This window comes from Microchirus variegatus (assembly GCF_963457635.1).
Source record: "Microchirus variegatus genome assembly, chromosome: 13".
In the NCBI taxonomy this organism is placed as follows: domain Eukaryota; kingdom Metazoa; phylum Chordata; class Actinopteri; order Pleuronectiformes; family Soleidae; genus Microchirus; species Microchirus variegatus.
The window spans coordinates 15,374,155-15,398,360 of NC_139814.1; the positions used below are offsets into that span (position 1 = coordinate 15,374,155).

The window sequence follows — 24,206 nt, forward strand, 5'->3', positions numbered from 1 at the left end:
AATGATTAACATGCAGCCTTCAGTCTAATATGATTGGTTACGATTTATGGGGGCGTGGTCTGTGTGTTATATACTGCCCTCAGATAGGCTAACAGGGTCTGTCACTCTGAGGAGGCCGGGCCTCCCCGCGTTTAAGGTAGTCTGAGTGGAGAAAGTAAAGAAGATGGAAGGAGCCGATGTTGTTGAATTATTGAGGAGATTCATAGAGAAGTGAAGCGATAGCTGTCTCCTCGTCCTGTTGGAACCATAGAGGACAGCGATACCAGGAAACTGACAGATAGCATGCCAGTAAGTAAACAGTGACTTCTCCAGTTTACCTAGTGTCGCGCCTTAGCCGGTTAGCTAGCTAACGAGCTAATCTGTAAGCAACCACAGTGACAGCTTTAAGTCATTCAGGCAGCAGCAGAGTCAGTGAGAGAAGGCGGGGGATTACTTTACACTCTCTGGTGCTGGTTAACAACTAAAGCTAACCTTTGTCATTGATCAGTGCTCCGAGACACAATTTCATGTTGTCCAAACGCAGGTTGTGTGATCAGTTGTCAGTGAGTCAAACTAGTGTCTATGTACAGGTAACTAGTTTTCATTTTTGTGGTTTACTAAAGGACTTGCCAGTGTTGTGTGTTGCCTCTGTTGGACATTATACATTTCTTTTTTAACTTGACAAGTAGCCCTCATGGTGTCCCAAAATCTGGGCTCCAAATCCTTTGGTTAAGTGAATGTTAGTTCTTAGCTGGTAATAGTTGAACTAGGGATGACTCTCTACTGTAGCTTGAGATTTGATCAGTCCATAAAATGTCAGAAAACGTTGAAAAATATTGATTGGTGTTTTCCAAACCTCTAAATGACGATGCTCTTAGATGATTTGTTTTGTCCCCAACCAAAATCTTTCACTTTTAATAATTTATTTGTCAAACGGAGCAATGAAACCAGAGAATATTCACATTTTAAGAAGCCGAAGAATCAGTGAAGACTCAAAACTAGTTGACAATTAATTTAGCAGTCGAAAAATCATTGCAGCCAATATCTTCTAGTACTAGTAATCAGTCCATTGTGTGTACTAATACCACCCAGCCATATAAAACACAATTAATCATTAAACAATATATCAAATATTCTGCTCCCATCGAGAAGAAATAATCAGCCCATAACAGGACAATTTTTATTTGTATTTCTAATAGTCTGAGCTTGGTGAAGCATTTATTTGATATCAAAGATATGTTGACGACGATATCAGACTTTACTTTTTTCTTTTTCAAAAAAATCCAACCCAATGATGTTGTTCTGTAAAATAAAAGTTAGAGATGAAGCTTTGGTTTGTCTGTCTGCAGAATGGAGGTTCTTTAGGTGATGGTCTTGTGTTTGTGTGTGTGTGTGTGTGTGTGTTTTTCTTAATACTTTCATGTGATGGAGCTTTCCTCCGTACCACTCGGCAAGTTCAGGGGTTTCCTGTGTAAGCAGAGAGGGGAGGTGTGATGCTTTGCTCTCCTGCTGTATAAAATGAACTCCCTCATGACATACTGGCTAAACCTGAAACTTGTTTTACAGGCTGTGTCCTTTACAAAGGCTGTGCCTTTGGTGTTGTGACAGTTATTGTACTAATAACCGTTTGTATCTTGATTCATAAGTTGCCTTACATGCAGTTTTCCTGCCTTTATCACAAAGGAGAGACTTTCCCTTATGCATCAGATGGGTTTGTTGGGTGAGTGATTCTGCTCTGTTAAAGTGGTATAATTAGGGTGTGTATATGAGTAAATGCATGCATAAGAAGCATGCGTAGGCCTCGTAATGTGTTGCATCTGTGGCTGTTGGTGTCGCAGGCCTCTTAATGCTTTTTGACAGATGCCCTGAAGGTCATGAAGTCTCACAAGCTCTGCTGTCGTCCAGCATCACAGTTAGAATCCCCCACGTTTGCAGTTTCAAGAGCAAATTAAGCAATGAAAACTGTTTGTCTTTGCATACTCGTACACACAGCAAAGGTATATTTCTGTGGGCATAAATGCTCCTAAACGTAGCAATGACTGTAGCCCTAACCGAAATCTAGGAAAGGAGGTTATTATTTGTGCCAAACATGGTGTTTAAATGTGTCGCTGTGACATGTAAATGTATTGCCTTATTGCCGTGATGGAGATAAAAAAGGGGGATGTAAGTGTTGAAGTAATGGCGCTATTACTCATTGGATTCTTCAGGCTCTCTTGCTGCAAGAAGACAGGGAGTGGAAAAGGCAAGATGAGGGCTGAAGATGCATCACTTGCTCGGAGGCAACATAGACGAGAGTGCATGCTGCTTTAAGAGGATTCTATCCCGACAGATCACTCCAAAATGTCTTTCAGTTGCAAAGCCACTTACACACACACAAACCAGAGTCTGCTGTCATGTCTGCTTCGTTACAGACAGTCCGGTGCAAAACATGCAAGTGTGCAATTGAGGAAGAAAATGGAGACAGTAGACGAAAAGCCCCCCCCCCCCCCATCTTCATAGCTATTAGAAGACCCAAAGGAAGAGCACTGTGGCAGGTGATGTTGCAATAGCATTAACCACAGGCCAAGCTACTTTAAACTGAAGTAGAATGTCAAACAAAATGCCATTGACATAGGAATGGACAGTGTAAACAGCTTGTAGCCGGGCTGTGGAGGTCAGGTCAAGTTATGGGCTTTCGCCACGTGGAGGCTCTTCCCTTTTGGCCACCATCATGTAGACCTTAATTCTGGCAGAAACATAGAAGTAGACATCTGGCATTATTTCTGTGCCTTTCCACTCTGCAGCTAGATAGCTTTCCGCAGCAGGCAGGACAGCAGCTTTCAAAGATAATATGGCTTCTTGAAAAACTGGTACCAGGTGTGCAGTCAGGGTTTGCTTGCTATAATTGTTGGTATAAGCAAAAGGCTGTAATGGAATGGGAATGTTTTGATCATTGGCTGCAAACAAGACAGGCATGTGAATGCAAAATGCCATACAAACTTTTTCCTCCGATCGAGGAATGAGGAAGTGCTTTGCTTGTGTGCACGGTTAGCTTTGCTTACAGATACAGAAACTAATACCGGAAGTGTGGCGCAAAATTGGAAGTCGGACTCCACTTACTTCCATGTTCAAAAATATGGTCTTATAAACCTGCATCCGCCTTTATTTGGAAACTTACAGCACCTCAAAATTGTTTCCTAAGGGCTTTTGCTTCCATTTGAGTTGAAACATGCATGTTGAGTTTGTTGACAGTTGACATCTTGTTACTGTGGAGTTTCAGGGGTGGAGGCATATTACCACAGTTCCTGGTGCTGACACTTGTCTGCATGTTGTTTGGTGGTTTTGGTATGACTCCATAAGATTTGAGTCAGCTGAGTATTCAGTTGCTGGTTGAGCTTCATTTCAGCACATTTGGTGTATTGAATAACGCCTAATCTCTGTAAAGCTTTTATTCACGGGTGGCCTAACGAGTGGATTGTTTGGCTTGCACCCTGTACCATTGGAAAAAAGCAGTGGGAGCAGCTATGTCGCACTTAAAACCCACACGGTCTTTTGCTCCCCTTTTTTCTTCCCTCCATTCAAGCTTTCATTGTTATTGGCCCACTCACTTCCTGTCTAAGAAGGTTCCAAAGTGTGCTTGTAATAGGAAATGAGGTAATGAACAGGGAGGGATGTATATTAGTGTGTGGGTGTTCCCCTAGTTCATTCTCTCTTGGACTTGCATGCATTCTCACTCCACCACCTTTCCCAGACAGGTATGTTCTTAATCCTCTGAGCACTGCCCAGTGTGTTGATGTAGTGCAAGTTTTTTAACAACATTGCCTCAGGTGTTTTATAGTAGAGCTGTCCTGTTATTATGCAAACTCACCGTTGGAGATATACGCTCATTTAGCCCTGTCTGTCTGTGTGTGAATGAGAAAGTTTCGGGACAGAGGCGTGGGTGTAAATTCAGAATGAGCTGTCAATTTTTGCTAGCTCACAGGAACAGGTTTTGTCAAACCACACATTGAACATAACACACACAACACAATGATGGATGGCAAGTCTTTCATCAATCTTGGGCAACAAGAAGTAGGTTGCACCAGAACTTTGCTTGTGGAAGTGGAAAAAGAGGCACAACAGATTGAAGCCTATTGAACTCTCCTCATTTATCGACCCCTCTGTCTCTTTCTCCTGAGTTATTCGTCCCTTGGGTTGTCATTCATTTAATTTTATCCCCCATTTCTACCACTTATCTCAGCCTCTATTCGTTTAGCTATTGATCCCTGCTCTATTTGCCCCCCTCTGCACTTCCCACCTGTCCATCTACTGCATTTATCATCTACATGTTCTTCCCTTCACTGGTTTAGTTTGCGCCTGTCAAGCCTGCAGAGCCACTTATCCCTAGCACTGGTTTATTCTCGTGTGTGCGTCTGTGTCTGTGTGAGCACAGAAGAAACTCACCAGCTGCTGCATTTGTTGGTGTCCCCTGTCTTGCTTCTATTGATTTCTGCAGTGATAATATACAGTATACATGCGCCACAAGTTGGTTAGACATAGACTGCGGACAATAGTCCGCCCGATAACAAAATTATGCCCCTGTAATGCACTGTCAGGGCAATTCATTTTCTGTTTTACTCGCCACTTGGTGCCTGTCTTCAGTGTCAACAGATCCCAGAAATCTTGCAGTGTGTGCTTTTGCTTTTTGGCATTTATAACTGAAAATAGCATATACTGCATTTTTATTAATAAAATGGAAGCAAATGCATCTTTTTATTTAATTTAGTTAATCACATTCGCTGTGTTTTTCAAAGAAAATGTTTATGCATCCATTTTATATCCAAACATCCAAATATCTTTGTGCTTTTCCACCCTCTACACACATCTACACAACCTATTTTAAAAATGACTGTATCTTACAGTGATTTGGTACCCATGTGTTCACCCTCCTCTGCAGCTGCTGCTGTGTGATTTGTCCTTGCGTGCACCTGAAGCAGGAGGCTGATCTATCACACGGGCAGCTGGCTGGTGATATTGGTCTTCAGGTGTCTTTTTCTGGACACAAATGATGATGACATAGAATATGCACCCCAGACACCAGTGTGGGCACAGTTGATTGGTTATAAGTGACCGTGTAGGAGGACGAGAACCCATCCTCTTTGACGACTGACTCACCCAGACAAATTACAGCCTTTTATTTTTTATTCACTGAGCCCGTCATTAAAACGCACATGATGGCTTTAGACGTAGCTGTCCTCCTTACTGCCATGAAAGTACAGAACACCACCACAAAGGAGTAATATCTCTAAATGGAGGCTATCCTGCTTTATAATCCTTCCCTATTTCATGAGTCACTGACTCCCCTCCCTCTCTCCATTCCTGCCATTGGTACAGTCCATAAAAAGTGACCTGGCTGCTATGGAGGTACCACTCACTGAAATTATATTAAGTGAAGCGTCTGGTTTATGTGAAGGTTTCAGGAATGATCGGAAGGGAGTAATTATATTGTGTTGGAAAAGGGAAGTGAACGTTTATGTGTGCATTTCTTATCCAACAAGTGTTTGAAAAGTGGAATTAACTTCTATCCGGCTCCAATCTGAGCATGACAAGTGTTCACATAAAAGGTTTTCTTCCTCTAGCCGCCTCCTTTTTTTTTTTCCCTTTTCAGGCTCTTTTACCAGACATACCAAACAAAGAGCTTGTGCGTCTGCATTCAGCAGCATATTTAGCCTTGTACTTGTAGTTTCCAATTGCAGGCACAACATACCCTGCGCTGAAAACTATCTGTTAGTGGAAAAGTTCAATTCATCAGTCATGCAAAGGGACGCCATGCTCTCTTGTCACTCTGCTGCATGACTTGGCCCTTGATGGCGTCAGTCACACAATACAGATTAGGTTAATGTGACCTCTTTCTTTCCAGAATTAAATTACTGATCATATTATCTTTTGTTTGTTATTTCCCAGAGCCTTGAGGATTACAATGAGAAAACAAAGCACAAAGACCGTGAATGCTGTAAGAAAGTTAATGTCAGGCTAATTTGGACAAAACTGAATTATCTCAATAATTTTTGAATGGATCGCTTTGTTGAGACATTTATAGTCGCCATATATATATATATATATATATATATATATATATATATCTATCATTAAGGATCTTTTATTCATCACTTGCACTGTGCGTTTTCCTTTTACAGTGAGCATTGTACAGTACTGCAAGTGCCAACTATAGACTCTTCAAATCAATAAGTCGTTCATCAAGATTATTGTCAATTTCTGTGGATTAGTTGTCAATTTATTTCAGAATGAGGAATGACTTATGGGAGCTGTGCATTACTACATTACATCATTGATTATTCATCATTGACATTCTTGCTAATCAACGCTAACCATCAATGCTATTTCTATGTTGAGCCGGTAATGACATAAAAACATGATTAAGCATTGCACTTTTAAATCAACATCTCATTGCCATGGTTATTATCATTTTAAACAAGACAAGATGTGGTCTTGAGATTTTGGATGGCATCATTCTGTTTTCCTGTTGTTGTTTTTTTAAGGCTGTTGCACCGATAATCATCATGTTTATTATATTGAATATATGAGAGAAATACACTAAAAAGAATTAATTAAATATCATACATATATATATATATATATGTGTGTGTATATTTATATGTGTGTGTATATGTATATATGTATATATGTATGTATGTATGTATGTATATATATATATATATATATATATATATATATATATATATATATATATATATATATATATATATATATTTCTATTTCTAGCAATGAAAATATCCTTCATTTAAACATTAAAAAGCCAAATAAATAAAGCAGGTATGATCTGAAATGAAATGTAATAACTGTATTTAAACATGTAATTCACATAAAAGGTATATATATTTTTTTATTTAGAATTATATTTACAGTTTATTGTCACTCTACGACTCTACATCTCAAAAGAAAACCTTTCGTGAGCCCAGAGGAACAACCTGTGTGCAGCTTTATATCCCAATAGATCTCATATATTAAAATATAGCCTAAAAGTATTGGGATATTATTCACATTGTCAAATTTATATTGTGATTAATTAAAAAAAGTATATCCTAAGATTTTTTTCCCCCCATATCCCCCAGCCTTGCATGCAGGCCTGATTAGAAAGCTGACGTTGAAGCTTGCAGAATCAAACCCAAATGTTTTCCATTGCTCTTGCTCTCTGAGAATGTATTTAATTTTATTTATTTATTTTTTGAGAATGAGTGGATGCTGTCTGCATTCAAGTCGAGTGTCTAGAAGAGGAAAGGAAAGAGTGAGGCAGGCAGCAAAGGCGCTGGAATGGAATGAGCGACATCAAAAATAGAAGGCAGGCTATGGAGGTAGCAGAGAAGTCATTTCAGCATGATCAAATGTGAGCTAAAGCAGGTGAGAGCCATATTTTTTCTGTCGTTATTTAAAGTCTGAACTGTAGGGCTCGACCAATAAACATCCAAAATCTGCTGTGCCGTTTTTTTTTTCTTTCTCCCCCTCCTGAGTTTTTCAACTGTGAAGCCGGCCAGGATTCTTAGTGGGTGATTTCGCTTTTCCTTTTGCCTGAGTTGAGTTAGGTTCTTGCTTTTAGAAGTGTGTGTCCACGAGAGGGAAAGGGGGGAAGGAGAGACTAATGCTTCTTTGGAGTACTGATGTGATGCCTGGAGCGTTGACATTCACTGCCGTTCACCATTTGCCAGTTTTTCTTTACCATCAATAGTGGAATATTAATGATATGAAAATATAGGCTACTAACAAACATGGTAGGAGCCTCTTTCAAGGTGTGTGTGCGAGAGAGAAATATGTTTTGTATGTGTCAGATATGCTGACGGTTTGTTTATACATGATCATTTTCTCTCTCTCTTAGGTAGAGGTGACTCCACTGCAGATGAGGGAACATGTTGGCTATGGACCAAGGAGTGGTGGAGGAATGGCTGTCAGAATTTAAGGTACTGCGTCATTGTGTGTCTGTTTACTGTTTGCATGTGTGTGTTTTGAAAGATCCTGATCAGTGTGCGGATCTCTGCTGCTGCATGTTTTTCCGCACAAAAAAAAACACTTCTTAACTCGAGAATTGCTCTCCCCTGAAACATGAGCACTCGCCGATTGTCACCAGACTTGGTGAGAAGAAGCAGATAAAAATGTTTTTTTTTTCCCCCTGTGATCATTCTGTCTGCACTCACAGCAGTAACAATGCACTGCTATAATGCTCACTCTCGTGTTATGTCTATTTGTGTCACTCCCCATCACTAATAACATTATGCAGATGTATTGATTCAAGCTGATAATTTGTACATCCTGGACTTAATGTGAACCAGTGCACAGTAAATCATAGTCCTTCCAGCCCATCATTTGTTGTGCTGTGGGGTTATTTTTACACTACTGTTTTGACTTAAAACAGTAGTTTGAATTTCAAAGTGTTTGTGTTTTTCAGACCCTTCCTGACAGCGCTGTGTCCACCTACGCTGCCTCACTGAAAGAGAAAGGTTCCCTGGTACCAGCGATCTACAAGGTCATCCGAGAAAACTACAGTGACGTATGTACACACACACACAAATACTTTGAGTGATGTCATCGTTAAAGTTGATAACTGAGCTCACAATTTTTGCACATATTTTGAGTAATTTTTCCGTTGATATGATTTGCCTTTGACACAAATATTTTCGAACTATAAACGCACAATACATCGAATTGCTCAGCAGCCATTTTGAAATGTTTTTGTGGGACGCTCTGTTCAGTTTAGAGCTGAAACGATGAATCTATTATTATTAATCAGTTTGAAGCTTTTTTCATGATTAAAACAAGATTTCTGATTGTCTCAGCTTCTTAAATGTGAACATTTTCTTCGTTTCTTTGCTCCACATAACAAAGATATCATTAAAACGGAATCATTTTGGTTTGTGGACAGTTTTTTTTTTTTTTTTTAACTTCAGTTTATGTAAGACAGGATTTGTTGGAACTCATTAATTTGATCATGCAGAACATGTGATTTCCCTCCTGTCCACTGTCAAAATTACTGCTCTGCAAATGGGCCCATTGTTGTGGCACTTTTTTATTGATTTGTTTTTTGTTTGGTTTTTTGTCCTCCCCAGTTGCTGGAGCCAGTCTGTCACCAGTTATTTGAATTCTACAGGAGTGGTGAGCCACAGCTGCAGCGCTTCACGCTACAGTTCCTGCCAGAACTCCTGTGGAGCCTCCTGTCCGTCAGCGCAGCCAGAGATCCCCACACCTCCGGCTGCATCGAGGCCCTACTGCTGGGCATTTACAACCTGGTAGGAAAGAGGATTAAAAAGGTCATGGTTTATTTGTTTGTTTGTTTGTTTGTTTGTTTGTTTGACATAAGAGCATGGTACTGAAAATGTCACCGAGATTATTGACCTCCGCCAGGATGTATATGTTTTCGATGGCGTTTGTCTGTCTGTCTGTCTGTCTGTCTGTGAGCAAGATAATTCGAAAAGTCGTTGACGAATTTGGCTGAAATTTTCAGGAAATGTCCGCACTGGGACCAGGAACAAGTGATCAAATTTTGGGCATGATCTGTACTATCACTGATTACAACACTCGCTCTCTGACCATAACGTTATCGCTGGGTGCAACTCCCGCTATCTCACCCAGGTGCTCTGGCAGGGTGTATTTTGTAGGCACTGAGCTGCCTTGGCGGAGGACTGCGCTCTCCGAGTATTTCTCTAGTTATCAGAAAAAGTCATGTCACTTTTATTTATATAGCCCACCATGACAAACCTTGAAGGGCTTTACACTCTGCACAGCAAGTGACTCCCTCTATCCTTGGGGAAAACAGAGGAGGGGTCCCTCTCCCAGGATGGACAGATGTGCCACATGTACACTACTGTTCAAAAGTTTGGGGTCGCCTATAAAAAAAAAAAAGTTTAACACTTTTATTCATCAAAAGAGTTGCAAAATGAACAGAAAATATAGTGAAGACATTGACAAGATTAGAAATAATGATTTTTATTCAAAATAATCATTTTGCCCTTTTGTCAAAGAACCAGCACAACTGATTTCAGCTGTGCTAACATCATTGCACAAGGGTTTTCTAATCATCCAATAGCCTTCTAACGCGATTAGCAAACACAATGTACCATTAGAACACTGGAGAGATGGTTGCTGGAAATGGGCCTCTATACACCTACGTACATATTCCATTAAAAACCAGACGTTTGCAGCCAGAATAGTCGTTTACCACATTAAAAATGTATATAGTGTATTTCTGATTCATTTAATGTTATATTCAGTGAAAAAAAATGATTTTCCTTCAAAAACAAGTTCTTAGTGACTCCAAACTTTACAGGTAGTGTACAGAACTAAGTTCAGCAGATCACGAGAACTAATCAAGGACAAATTCAATTACTATTAATGAAGATGGTGTGATCACGAAAAAAAGAGATCTGCTGTTGATATTAACAATGCAGTTAGAAAACCACCAGGAAATAGTCCTTGATCGCCACTCTGTTTCAGAAGCAGGCGGCTGCTTGACACACAGCTACTTCTCATAGGTCCCTCATGTGTTTTAAATTATTGCTTAATGTTTTTTTCTGCCTTCTTGGCTTCGTATGCTGAGTGAGGCAATTTTAAGTGAGAAATTGAGGAATTGAAACACAATGACTTTGCAAATGAACAATTTGGAGAGGTTTGCTGTTGCAAATGCCCCGGAGCTTTCTCCAAAGAGATGCCAGTACTAGCAATTATTCAAGTGTTTTCAGATCTGGCTTCATCCACTTCAGCTCTGGATATTTTATCAGCAAAGTGCAGCGTCCTTCAACTTCCTCTCAGAATAGCAGAAAAGGTCAGCTGTCAGTCAACACAGTGGTTGTCTTTCATTAATCTATTTGACATTAACATGCACAGAGGGGACACCAAAACCCTGGGGTTTGTGCTTGCGTTGTGGCACTAAATGCAACAGACTGAGTCGGGGAAATGCATCCACACATGCAAATGCATCAGAGTCAAGTGTGCTTGAAAAGTTAAGCCCATACATCTCTCTCTTTCCTTTGCAGGAAATAGTTGACAAAGATGGACAGAGTAAAGTGTTGTCTTTTACGGTCCCGTCCCTCTCCAAACCGTCGGTGTACCACGAGGTGAGCAAACGTGCACAAAAGCAACAACAAATCTTATCCGTTTCCTTTTGCGGAAGTTTTGAATGTCGAACACTGAAATCTTCCTCATTCAGCCCTCAGCCATCGGCTCCATGGCTCTAACAGAAGGGGCTCTAGCCAATCACGGACTGAGCAGAGTCGTGTACAGTGGGCCACACCTGCAGAGAGAGACCTTCACAGCACAGAACAGGTATGAACAGGAGGCGTGATGGCTTCTTGTTTGAAGTCTTCTGGGCAGGTGGGAACTTGTCTGACTTGTGTGTGCTCACTTGGAGACTGACGACAGTCTGATTTTTGTAAATCGGCAAACTGGCTTAGGTCTGGCAGCAAGTACCAGCTGGCCACCGACTCAAACACATGAATGAGGGTGTACACTCTGGGGAAAAAAGCACTATGACAAGTTTAAGCCATTGTTGGGCTGTCAACTGATTTACAATTGTACGGTTTTTTTTGTAGCTTCAAAAATTAAATGAGCAACAGGCCTCCCATTAAAAAGAGATTCATAATGAATGAAACTTCATTTCACGTAAATGTGTTAAATTTACTGCATTTTACAAACAAATATGAGTTTATTTTAATGTGGTTCTTTTGCAATTTATTTTTCTTAAACTGAGAAGAATGCTGATAGCTTAATAGATATCTTAAACCCGTGTACGTAGCGTGAGCACAAGGAACCATTAAAGGTGCAGTATGTAAAATTGAGTTTATTGGTGAAGTTGCATGCAGCATCTGGATATCCTATCATTGTACCCTTCTCTTCCAAGAGTGTGCTACACAGCCCTCAGTTAGCATCAAATTTTAAAGTGATGGTGGTTCCGAAATGGTGCCCTCTGTAGAGCTCACCTGGCTCCTGATACAAATATGAAAGGCTCATAAGTTTGTGCCAGATTAAGGTTTTGACTTGTATGTCACATTGTGATGTGGTTGGTGGCGAGATGTACTATTTTGAGTGTGAGTGTGTTTTATGTTGTTGAGGTTCGAGGTGCTGACCTTCCTGCTACTGTGCTACAACGGTGTCCTGAGCTACATGACGTGCACCTCCCTCCAGTCCCTCTGCCAGTTCAGCTCCAGGTAAAAAAACAAAACACAAACACACGGCCTCATCTTATCACGGCAAGTTAATATTACACTGTGGTATATTGTTCTGAATCTAGTCCATGAGACACACACACATTTTACTGTATTTGTGTTTGTGACTCTTTCTTTCTTGCTTATATTTTGTAAAACCCAGATCTACACAGACGACATACACACAGTTTTGGAAGCACTTGCTTATCTGATCCTCTTAAAGACTCTGCTGGCAGTGAGAGCTGAGATACTGCTGTTCTGCTGCAGAGAGCTGAGGTGTACATTCACCACAGCTCAGTGATTTATTATTTTTGGTAATCTGCCAACAGCAGATGACCATTTGTCTGATTAGCACAAATCTAAAGCGAAGTCATCTGATTAGATGTTTTACCCTCAACAGTTTGCTGCCTGTCATTTCCAGTATGTGCAGTATATAGCAGCTGCAGACATTGCCTTCCCTGTTTTATCCTCTTTTGTTATAACCACAATGATGGCACTTGGCGACATTTTTTAACATCGCTTTTCTTTGCTCATTATTGTGTTTCATATTTACTGTAGCCACAGGGGGAAGTAAATTGGCTTAATGGAGGTGCAGCCAAGTGGCTCTGTGGAGAGCTTTTAACTGATGCACATCTTCTTTTATTGTGTTTTTTATTGGTTCTCCTGCAGGGTTTGTATATGTGGTTATCCGAGGCAACAGATGCGACGCTACAAAGGTATTAGCACACGGCTGACGGTCACCTCGGAGTTCCTCGTGCAGCTCATCACAGGGATACACTATGCCTTGTGAGTGCGGCGCAAATGCAGCCTGATCGTTCAACTTTATCTTTTCATCTCTTATATTTCTTTAAATTAATCTGTGTTTTAAGGCTGTGTTCTACCAAAATAAAATGTACCTACGCTGTAACAATATTACATTACATTTGTGTTTAGGTGTAATGGGGAAGTTGAACTGGGATCCAAAGCACTGGACGACGTTTTGTATCGAGCCCAGCTAGAGTTGTTCCCCGAGGCTCTACTGGTGGGTGTAATATTTCTTTTCTTTCACATACGGTGTGTGTGCGTGTGTGTATACTCACTTTTGGACCATTTCTGTTATACACACTAACCTCGTCAGGACCTGTAGTCATTATGGAGACCACAGCCTGGTCCTAATAAGGCAGAACCTTATTCTGAGGCTCTCATGATGGATGGGAATATGATTTAAAATGTGTTTTTATTAACACATTTATTAAATTTATCAGTCTTTGTTTTGGCTGTCCAAATGAATGGGAGGCAATGCAGCATTCTTACAATCTGTGTATGTGTGCGCACGTGTGCGTGTTCGCCTGAAGGAGCATGTGATCTGAATGCACATGCCTGCCTGCGGTTTGATTCAGACGCAGCACACTATTGTGTATTGTGTCGCTTCGTGTGTGTTGTGCGTAGACTGTGTCTGTGTGTGTCAGACTCCGCAAGCAGTGCGTAATCCCGCTAGATTATTTACATGCTTTCTACTCCGCTCAGTTAAGCTGTAATCCTTGAGGCCCAGAGAGTAGAGGATTGAATCTAAGACCCCGGAGCATTACTACATAAGTGAAGGTTTACGCTAACTCGACAATCAAAACATACGAGCTGTGCATTCATACTCATATAAGTGGTCTCTGTTGAAACAAAAATTAAAAAATTAAGAAACAGATTTGTGAATAAATGCTGTGTATACACTACAGCTGGATATAGGATGAAACCTCAGTTATATCCTATGTTTATTTTTGAGCGTGTATGTTTTCTTAGAAGACGCCAGGTGGCTGCTACTCTTGGACGTTACCCTCATGAGATCAGTGTGTTCCAGCTCCAGACAAAAGAAATGTTCAGTTGTGATTATGATGTAATCTACTGGGTTATTATCAAGACTACTACCACAGTGTTCTATAAAGTTAAGCATCGCAAATCTGTGTAATTCAGTAGAAAGTAAAAAAAAAAGTGCTTACTAGTTATTGCCACAGTTTTCACTGAGCCTAGCATGCACAACCGTGTACTTTTGTCAACAAGAGTTTCCCATAATTGATTATAATATTGGTATTTTAGCATTTAAAAAATCAGTTTGAAGCTTTTCTCATTATTAAAACAAGATTTCTGATTGATTAAATGTGAATATTTTCTTTGTTTCTTTGCTCCACATAAACAAAAAAATCATTCAAACTGAATCATTTTGGTTTATGGACAAAACGAGATATTGGAGAATATAGTCATTTTCAGGTTTGACAAACACTGATCAACGTGTTTTTTTACATTTTCTGACGTTTTATTATGGACCAAACGATTAATCAATAAAATAATCTATAACGAAAATAATCGTTAGTTGCAACTCTATTTTTCCTATTATGCTTAGTTTTTACTGTACTGCACTACACAAATGATAGACTGTGAGCGCTTGGTGTTCTTTTACACGCAACATCGGCTTTTATATCTCCTGACAGCAGATGTTTTCCAGTTCAGCTTAGGGACATATTCATTAATGAATTACTAAATATGTCCCTTACTCCATTTAAATCAAGGACGCACTGACCCTCAGCAGGTTTGCGGATGTTTGTATTGTCAGTGTTAAGAGACTCAGCTGAGGGGCTGCATAATGGGCAGCTTTTGATAAATAAGGACTGAGGATATGAACTGTGTCTCATTCAAAGTGTGAGCTGCATAGAATTAAAAATATAGAGCTGCCAAACAATTCCTCTTTAACAATGTTTGTGCCTCCGTCTCACCCACAGGTGGGCAATGCCATCAGGTCGTCACTGCATGGCGCGGCACTGAAGAGCAACAAGAAGGAGGGTGCGCGGAGCATCCAGGTGGAGATTACACCGACCTCGTCCAGGATCTCCCGAAATGCCGTCACCTCCCTGTCTATCAGGGGACACCGCTGGAAGAGACACGGTGAGACGCATAAGCAAGGAGAAAAGCAAGCCGACATATCTGTTGCCGCTTCTTATCTCATTTTATGGTGTAATAACGGCGCCATTGTTGTTTGACAGAGGAACAAAGCTATGCCAAAGACAGAGGGAGAGGTTTAGATCACTTCATTTCATCGTGTCATATCAGTGGCCCAAGTGTTTTCGTCTTTCACCTCCCATCAACTCATTTAAAACCATATTTTCCTGTCCGAGTTGTCAGGAGTCACTTGAGTTTGCAGCAAAGCAGCGACAGGTGTGCATCTGTCAAAGATGTAATAATACAGACGAGGAAATAATACAGGACCAGAAACCAAAGACCAATTAGATTATTTACAGTATAACATACACATAAGCTGCACTATACACTTCCGCTCAAAAGTTTGGGGTCACCTATACAATTTTTCAGTCACACTTTTATTCATCAAACAAGTTGGAAAATTAATAGAAAATATAGTCAAGGCATTGACAAGATTAGAAATAATAATTTTGCCCTACAAACTTTGCTTTCGTCAAAGAAACAGCAAAACTGTTTTCAGCTGTGCTAACATCATTGCACAAGGGTTTTCAAGGGTTTTCTAATCATCCAATAGCCTTCTAACGCAATTAGCCACATTAACAATGTATAGAGTGTATTTCTGATTCATTTAATGTTCTATTCATTGAAAAAAAAAAGTGCTTTTCCTTCAAAAATAAGGAAGTTTCTAAGTGACCCCAAACTTTTGACCAATAGTGTATATACACATACGTACGCACAGTATGTGACTTTGTCATCGTTGACTCCAAGGTGCACACAAAAAGAGACCGCCTGTACGTTTGCACGTAGGAGAGCCACCCTCTTTGTTTCCTGATAAGCAGGTAAATTGCAGCTTTCGGCTAGTTTAATACATGGGTGTCATTTTGAAGCTAACTACCGTTTTTTCCTCTCGCGCGTCCTGCTCACTGGCGTCCTTATCAGAGCCGCTTCTCTCTTCCTAAAGCGTTTGTCGTGAGCGGGTGATGGAGGAAAAGACGGTGAAATAATAATTATTGTAGGAATGAGTGGCGAGCTCATATGATTCCCTTTTAGAAGACAGTCATCATGTTCATCTCCATGTAGCATGTATTTTGACCATCTTATGTTCTGATTACTATGATTTTTGTCTTTTTATTTTTCTGTCATTACATTGATTACCCGTTTGTGTGTGTGTGTTGTGTTTCTGTGGTCGTGTGTGCCTGTGCACACTGCCATGTTTCTTGTTTTTCATGTATGTTTGCATGACGTGTGTTTGTGTGTGTGTGTGTGCGTGTGTATGTGTGTGTTTTTACGTATGTATACCTGTCTATGTATTGTTCCATTACCCACCCATGCTTCCCCACCACCAGAGTCCCAGGAGGTGAGTGTAGACAGTGAGGCTGCGCTTGGGGGCGTTGCCATCCCCGAGATAAGTGTGACAGGTGTGAGCGCCGAGAGAATGGTCAACGGAGACTCCCTAAGGCCTCGCCCTGACGGCCGCACCCAGCCCGACGGCGACATTTTGGGCACACCCTCAGAGGTCAGCGTGGACCCCCGAGGTCATGACTCTGGTGCACGGAGTCAGGAGGTCAGGAGGCAGAAGTCTGTGAGGCGATTGGTGGAGAGTGAGGGTTCTGGGTCAGCCTCCACTGGGAGGAGCCAGTACTAAGGCCCTGCCCCTCCTTCCCCCCGTGCCACTCCTGGGGTAACCTAGGTAACGTGTGTGGGGGGCGTTGTCTGAAAAGCTGCATGACGACTTCCCCCTTTACCTTTTTTGCACTGGGCTCCACCACCTTCTCTCCTCGTCTAATCGCACTACTCCTCTCATTTCTCTACTCGATGTTATTCATTTTCATTTACTCTCCTTTGTGACTAAAGCTTTCTCATGAAGACCTCCTGCTGAGATCCCTTGAAACCAAATTAATTATTTAAGCCCTAAATGGATTACAGATCAGTAACCTAATAATAAACTGTGCTTGGCTGAATCACTCAATTAAAATGAAATTATTTTATGTTGGGAGTAATTACGTTAAGCTCTTCTTATAGAAGCAGAACATCAGTTAAACGAGGGACATAAACGGCATAAGTAAAGTATAAGTAAGTATGATGAGGTCACAAAAAAAGCCCTCTTGATCTAGGAGCAGGAAGTCCATGTTCCTCTGTTCGCAGTACCAAGAGCATTTGCTCATACACTGTTACGAAGAGATCTGATACCTTCGGTACACCTCCACACATCACTCCTTGGTTGCACCTGAAGACGGATTACTTCCCTTCTGACTGATAGCTTGAAGCTGTGGAAGGATATGCAGGTCCTTTATTATTTAAAATGTTACCGTCACAACCTTTAATTGAGACTCCAATCAAAAATGACTCCTGACCTTTTCTCAACTGAAGGCTAAATCTAACTGTGAAAAGAAGATAAAAGAACCTGCCTATCAGTCACTCATTGTGTTCCCAGGCTGTTGACTGGTGTTCTGTTACACTAATAGATCAAACTAGAAAGGGTGGTTTGCTACTCGGATGGGTGTGGGTGCACACCTTTAGGGTATGTGAAAAGAAATGAATTTTTCTGTCTCTTTTTTTCCCCTCCCTCATTTACTTCCCCTTCGTGGTCTTTCCTAGGCTTCTGCTCTCTGGCACTGTCCCGTCCTCTCTCTGGGACTTTGTACCTGGGGTGCTGCTGGTTATCCTAACATGTGCTGGGCTAGAACTCACTGTATACTTATGTCTTTTCTCAAGTGGCAAGATAGTGCTAATGGTTGAAGGAAGTTGTTGGGTGAAGGTGCCACCTGCTGGACAGTGACCGACCTTGTCTGCCATTCAGCCATTAATTGTTATAAAATGTATTATTAAACCATTGATTGGGCCTGAAATATTCATTTGAAATATATGTAAAAATAATACAATAAGCAAATCACAAAGACTGTAATTGCGTTATTTTGTTGTTGGAAGCAAATCTTTAAGCGTTCATCCTTGCATTATCGTAGTTCATATTTTAATGTTCTTTAATGAGCTGGATGGTAGATAAGATGGTGGTTTTGTTGACCGCTACTGGTTTTCATTTTATTTTTTCCTTGTGTCTCCACCTCTCCGTCTCACAGATGCTGTGGATCTGGGTTCCCCGGATGAGCTGATGGACATTTCAGAGGTGGATGAAGGGGTGTGGCCAGGCGGGGTCGGGCCTGACGTGACCCCGCCCACGATCACTATCAGCAACAGCATCACCACGTTGAACCTGGGGGCCAAGGCCATGAAGAAGTGTCGTCTCGGCGGGCGCAACAGCAAAGACAAGGAGACGAGCCCTCTAACAACTGGCCGGGCTGCCAGTGAGAACACGGAGCACGCTGCCAAGAGACTGACGCTCACCTCCAGCCAGTCGGTGCCTAAGGCAGGAGCTCTCACCAGCCTGACGCGCACCGCCAGCGCCGTCTTCTCACGCTCCTTCGAGCAGGTGGCCGGCGGTAACGCGCCCCCCTCCAGCAACCACAACGCCTGCGAAGCTGCTATGTACTCGTGCAGCCTCCAGGAGGAAGGCTACCTGAGCCCCGCGCCAAACCACACGCAGCGCTCTCCCAGCATCAGCGTGCACCTCGGCTCTGACCTTTGAACCCTTTGATACTCCTTACTACACAAACCCTCGACGCCCGTGACCCTTTACCTGTGATCTGGAACTCCAAGCCATGCCAATTGCAGAAGAACAACAATGACATGAACAAACACTCCCCGTCTGTTTCCTCTGTCACTCCATTTATGAAGTGGTTGATGGCGTGTGTGTGTGTGGCGTGTGTGCTCCATCCAGAGAGCATCAGCTCCTCTGCGTCTGATGGGAGGCAGCATGTCGGTGATACCTCTTCCAGCTTCACAGATTTTGTTGTTTTTTTTAAAGTAGTGAACTGTTGCTGTGGAGTTGTACCAGTACAGACTTGTACTATCTTACAGAGCAGCCTGTTGTTAAATGGGTGAACTCATGACTAAAAATCTGTGTGGGAAAGTATTTTCATAATGTATTTGTATCTGCATTTGTTGCCCTGCATGGCTTTTCCATATGTGACTTTGCCCTGGTTTGTCAAAGGGCACGTGTGTGAGTGTGTGAACGTCTGCTTGAGAGTGTGTACTGTACAGTCTGTTTACATACAGATATATATATAACGTATGTTTTTAGAATAAAGGCTGCTGCTGCTGATTGATACAGTGAATAGGGTATGATTCTCCTATCCGAAACAAGTGTTTCTAATACTTAAAAAAAAAAAAAGATCTTTTCATAGCAATACAATGATCTCCCATACTCCCTGTGTTCACTCTTCTTCTTTGTCAACAGTTCCAGCTCCAGTATGCTTCTTAAAAGTGATCACTAAATAATCATGAGTGTGATAAGAATCATTTTTTTTAATGTTTACAGTTGCACAGTATTGTCAGTATGGAGAAGCAATATTTGTGTCGTCCCCTCGTTGTTCTCGCTCGTTCCCGATTTGCTGTGCATTTGATGGCAGAAGTAAAAATCCAAATTCTGATTCAATTAAAAGGAGATTTTGGAGTTTCGGGGACAATGAGCAAGTGTGACTTGTTGAGTATTGACTTTTGCACTTGAAAGAGTGTTTTTAACTTGGGTATTTTCTTATGATGTACAAGAGGTTTGACTCTTAAAATTGTGGTTTTTCCCTGTTTGTGTGTGTGTGTGTGTGTGTGTGTGTGTGTGAGAGAGAGAGGGAGAGAGAGAGAAATGCGTTGTTGCTCTGTTCACATCTGGCTACTTATTCAGAAATATTAAAAACCAAATACTGACTTAAACTCAACCTGCCTGTTTTGAGTGAACTGTAAACATACCTTTTCCTGTGCTTTTCTGACATGGGAAGGCTTTCGAGACAAAACAGCATTTTCCCCCCTCTCCTCAGATTTACCCACCATTCCAGATGTTTGTAGTACTTTGGTGGTATGTTTCCAGCGTCACTCTGTGTTGTTCAGCACATCATAAGATGTGGTGATGTTGTCTTGTACCAAAACGGTTTCAATTTCCATCCGTCTGCTACATTCTGTTGTCTTGAATCAGGCGTCTGTGCTGCCCCACCTTCAAACTAAAGTGTATTCTCTTGGCTTTGTACTGCAGCTGTCAAAGTGTCCATAGCTTGGTGGGACAATAACAATCATCGTGTTTCTCTATGTGGGTTTCTAAAATGTGAATGGGTAAGCTCTTGTTCTGAAGTATGTTTGTATTGGCCTTTCATTTGTCTGAAGATAAACTCACCACTATAACTTCTGGGAATAAAGTGTTTCTATATTTCACTTGTGTCACGAGTATCACTTTACTCCGTTTAAATCTCGGCTTTCAAACTAATAATTTATCATTTAATACTGAGATTGATCTTAAAGTTAATGTACACTTGTATAAAATTACAGATTTTTACTTGTGTGTTTTCACGTCCACGAGGTGGCGACCTCTACCAAAGCAGCTCCCCTCACGTGACGTCACTTCCTCCTTGCGCTGCTCCTCGTCCTTGCTGTCCTCCTCTCCGCTTCAGGACAAACTCATGGCTAAAATGAGCAAAGAGACCAAACAGCGGCTGCAGCAGCTTTTCCAGTGCGGCCAGTTTGTCATCCGATGGGGCTTCATCCCAACCGTGCTCTACCTTGGTCAGTATTCGAACGTCAGTCCAGGGAGACGGCTGGATGGTGGAGACATGACTCGCTAACGTCAGCTAGTTAGCTGTAGCCTATTAGCATTAGCTATGACATCTTATAGCTTTAGCTGTATATTCGTATTATATTTTCCCTTTTCTCATTTTACATGTACTGTTGTTATGTAGTAGGTGCTTCCACGTCCCTGGTTAAGTGTGCGAAATGTGTAGTTAGATGCCAGTGTGTAATGGTGTTGCCTCATAATGCGCAGCACTGTAATAGCAGGTCATGTGTGAGTGTAGACATGTGGAAGTTGATGACTGCACTCAGTGGAGTTGCCGGTGGAATCTTCTCTGATGTCAGCATCTTGGAAACACCAAACACAAATGACGCCACCCTTCTTACGTTTTCGTCCTGTTGATTTTCGACATTTGTTTGTGCAATTTGTTTTCTTAAGAATGTGTTGCGTCCTAATTCGCGTCATTTGTGGACTTTGAATGACACCAGAGAAAGGGGGAAATTGTTTTCAATTAATTGCACACACTCTCTCGGTCAACCTTGTTTGTGTGAGTGCGTCAGATGTGCTTTTCAGTAAATGTCAGCTCAACTTAAAATAGTCATCTCATATAAAAATGAGCTCTGCAGAATGGCTGTCACTGTCGTGGCTCAGGGGAAACACAATTATGTGTATAACGTGTATTTTATAGTGATTCTTATTTTTGACACGAATCTAAACCTGGCACAAAAACTAAGTAAAGTTGTGTTTGGTTAATTATTTCTTTGTAACAATACTTCTTAGTAATACGTCTTATACTGTTGGAAAGCATGTTTATTTCTTCTTTTATATGGTACCACGTTTGTAAGGAAAAAAACACATTTGTGGGTTGTGCCCATAAAAAACTTGCCAAATCTTCTCTGCCAATGCCAAACGGTGTGTTCAGACAGATAACAAACGCTTGACCCCAGAGAGAGAGGTTTATCAGGGATGACCTCTAGCATTTGGGAGTGGAGAGGATGGAATGACCTGCCTGCAGTGAACAGGGTGTTGTAGATGTGTATGGTTCTTCCACATGCTACTTAAGCTTACTTTTTGTGCTAAGATTAATTGTTAACTGTAGTAACTAGTAGGAGTTTGCTTTTTGGAAAGTTTATAGTACACATGGGCAAAAACTGGCTCGCCAACCAGTTTTATCCAACCAGCGATGTCCTCGCTGGTCACCGCAAGTGAACGATCAATGTTGTGTTATTAGAATTTGAACTAAGATGAAACACAGAAACTGACGTTACCTTGGAATGTCACGTTTTAAACCAAGAGTGCACATCTGAATATTTTTTCACAAAAATATGATATGGTGAGACGTATGAAGCGACAATACTATGGATCTGTGGAGCGCACCAAACATCACTGTTGCATATAAATGTGGGTTTTAATGATTATTATTTCTTTAAAACCTTGATGTTGCCTACTGCTTGTTTATAGCGACTTCATGTTATTCTTTATGTTTCAACAGGTTTCAAGCGTGGAGCAGATCCAGGCATGCCTGAACCCACAGTCTTAAGGTGAGGAGTTATGCTCTTCTCATATTTAGTTTTAATAGCTGAGCTATTAGCTAACTGTTAGCTCATCTTCGCAGGGGTCGCTGGTGCCAATCCCAGCTGACGTAGGGTGAAAGGTGGGGTCACACCCTAGACAGGTTGCCAGTCTGTCACAAGAACACGGACACAAACAACCATCTGCTCTAAAAATCACACTTATGGTCTATTTAGAGTGTCCAATTTACCTAATTGTGATATGTGGTATTGAAAGTAGTATTGTGAGTGTTTGTGTGTATACAGTGGTAGTGCAGGTGCGGATGGAGACAAGAAGCATTTATCCCAACAAACGGCAGAACGACCATAGTTTTAGAACAGTCGAAGTTGCTCTGGAATCCTGCGTTTTCAGTTCTAGAGCCGATGAGCTGAATCAGCACTGTACGAGTTCACGATGCAACGATTCTGTGATAATTAATATATTGCAAGACAGTCGTATAGCAATGCGTCGAGATGTCTGTCTAACTGAAGAAAACAAAAGTGTCAGTGAAAAGTTGAAAGTGCAGGATTTCTCTGTTTATTCACAACATGAAGAAGAAAGTGTATAAAGTTTATGTGTTGAACGTGGATGGAGCAGCTTTCTCAGCCGTAAACTCCCTCTTCTTCGACCAGGTAATGTCCTCCCAAGTTCAAGTAATTTATTCAGCAGCGCCACCGTGAGGAGACAAGTAGCGACGAATGACGAGTGAAACTGGCAGGGACAGTTTACTTTAGAGCGCCTTCATTTATGAATTAAAATATTGATATTTGACCCTTATCATATTGCATGAGGAAGGACGACGATATATCACCAAATCGACAATGGTTACAGTTATAGTTGTTTAAGTGGTTCTTTTCTATAGTTTGGGAATAAAACAATTCACTTATCAGTTGAGACGTTGTCGCCATTTCAGTAATTTTAAGTTTACTCTGAAAAACGAGATGTCTAGTGTGCATATTAACTGTTTCAGGATAATGTCTTTGATTGATTCCGACGGATCCTTTTGGCTGTCTTTGTGGTCGACTTGAGTCTTTAATATATATATTTATTTTCTTCTAGTTTACTATGGGGCTGAGAAACATCTCCGCTCAGACGATCCTCTCCTCACTCAAGACCACGTGACCTCACCTGTGTTGAAAGTCTGGGACGAAATGGGACGTCATTTTTTCACTTTCCCGTGTGAAAAGATGATGATGGCCGCTCCTGGTTATAATGTGTACGACTGCGTTATATACCATTTTGTTTGTGAATGTGTGACGACCATGTTTGGATGAACCATTTATTTCATGTTTTTTTCCCCTCTTTTTAGTTTTTTATTTAAAACATGCTAAAAAAATAAAATAAATCCTGAACAAAAACAACTCTCTTCTTGATGGTTGTGTGTGGTTATTTAATTCAAGATTCAAGATGCTTTATTATTATTGCAACAATTGGGAGGTAAAAGTGGAGATGTACAAGAGTCAAAAGATAAATAAAAGTAAAATAAACAAATAAGACAAATGCAACTAAGTGCCAAACAGAAGGAAAAAAGACATACAACAGTAAATTAAATGCAACAATGTCACAAGAAAAAAATCACAGTCAACGTAGGCATATATAATATACAGCAGTACGCACGGTGCAGTTTGCGGCATAAGTTGAAATAAAGTACAAGAGTAAAAAGACGACAAACAACTTCCTGTTGATGCAAATATATTTTTATTTGATTGTTTTTCTCCACTGACAAAATATCATTGATGGCATCAAAAGTTAACGCAGTTAACTTGTATTATACCACTACCAAGTACAGTAACAACATGGTAGTGGTATAATATTATGCTACCACGCTAAGGATGATGCAATAAGTTAATTAAAAATACCACGAACAACAATACAACAGCTTTAATTATTTGTCCCAATCCAGGAATGAATAAACATCAAAATCATTCAAGTACTTAAAT

General features: G+C 41.0%; 2 protein-coding genes across 3 annotated transcripts; both read left to right on the plus strand.

The window, feature by feature from the left end:
• The first annotated feature begins 215 nt into the window (after positions 1-215).
• On the plus strand, positions 216-18,870 carry hycc1 (hyccin PI4KA lipid kinase complex subunit 1). The gene is made up of 11 exons (XM_083900199.1): positions 216-288; positions 7,850-7,931; positions 8,417-8,518; positions 9,075-9,254; positions 10,998-11,078; positions 11,171-11,286; positions 12,072-12,167; positions 12,834-12,950; positions 13,098-13,185; positions 14,912-15,074; positions 18,185-18,870. Exons 2-11 carry the CDS (start codon positions 7,881-7,883, stop codon positions 18,688-18,690), a joined length of 1,500 nt encoding a protein of 499 aa, XP_083756325.1. The 5' UTR covers positions 216-288; positions 7,850-7,880; the 3' UTR covers positions 18,691-18,870.
• A 1,712-nt stretch (positions 18,871-20,582) lies between these two features.
• tomm7 (translocase of outer mitochondrial membrane 7 homolog (yeast)) lies at positions 20,583-23,618 on the plus strand. 2 transcript variants are annotated; one of them, XM_083900280.1, is made up of 4 exons: positions 20,583-20,711; positions 22,208-22,256; positions 22,331-22,369; positions 23,326-23,618. In XM_083900280.1, exons 1-3 carry the CDS (start codon positions 20,609-20,611, stop codon positions 22,359-22,361), a joined length of 183 nt encoding a protein of 60 aa, XP_083756406.1. In that variant the 5' UTR covers positions 20,583-20,608; the 3' UTR covers positions 22,362-22,369; positions 23,326-23,618. The 2 variants fall into 2 exon arrangements, with proteins under 2 accessions (XP_083756406.1, XP_083756407.1); XM_083900281.1 differs by lacking the exon at positions 22,331-22,369.
• The last annotated feature ends 588 nt before the right edge of the window (positions 23,619-24,206 follow it).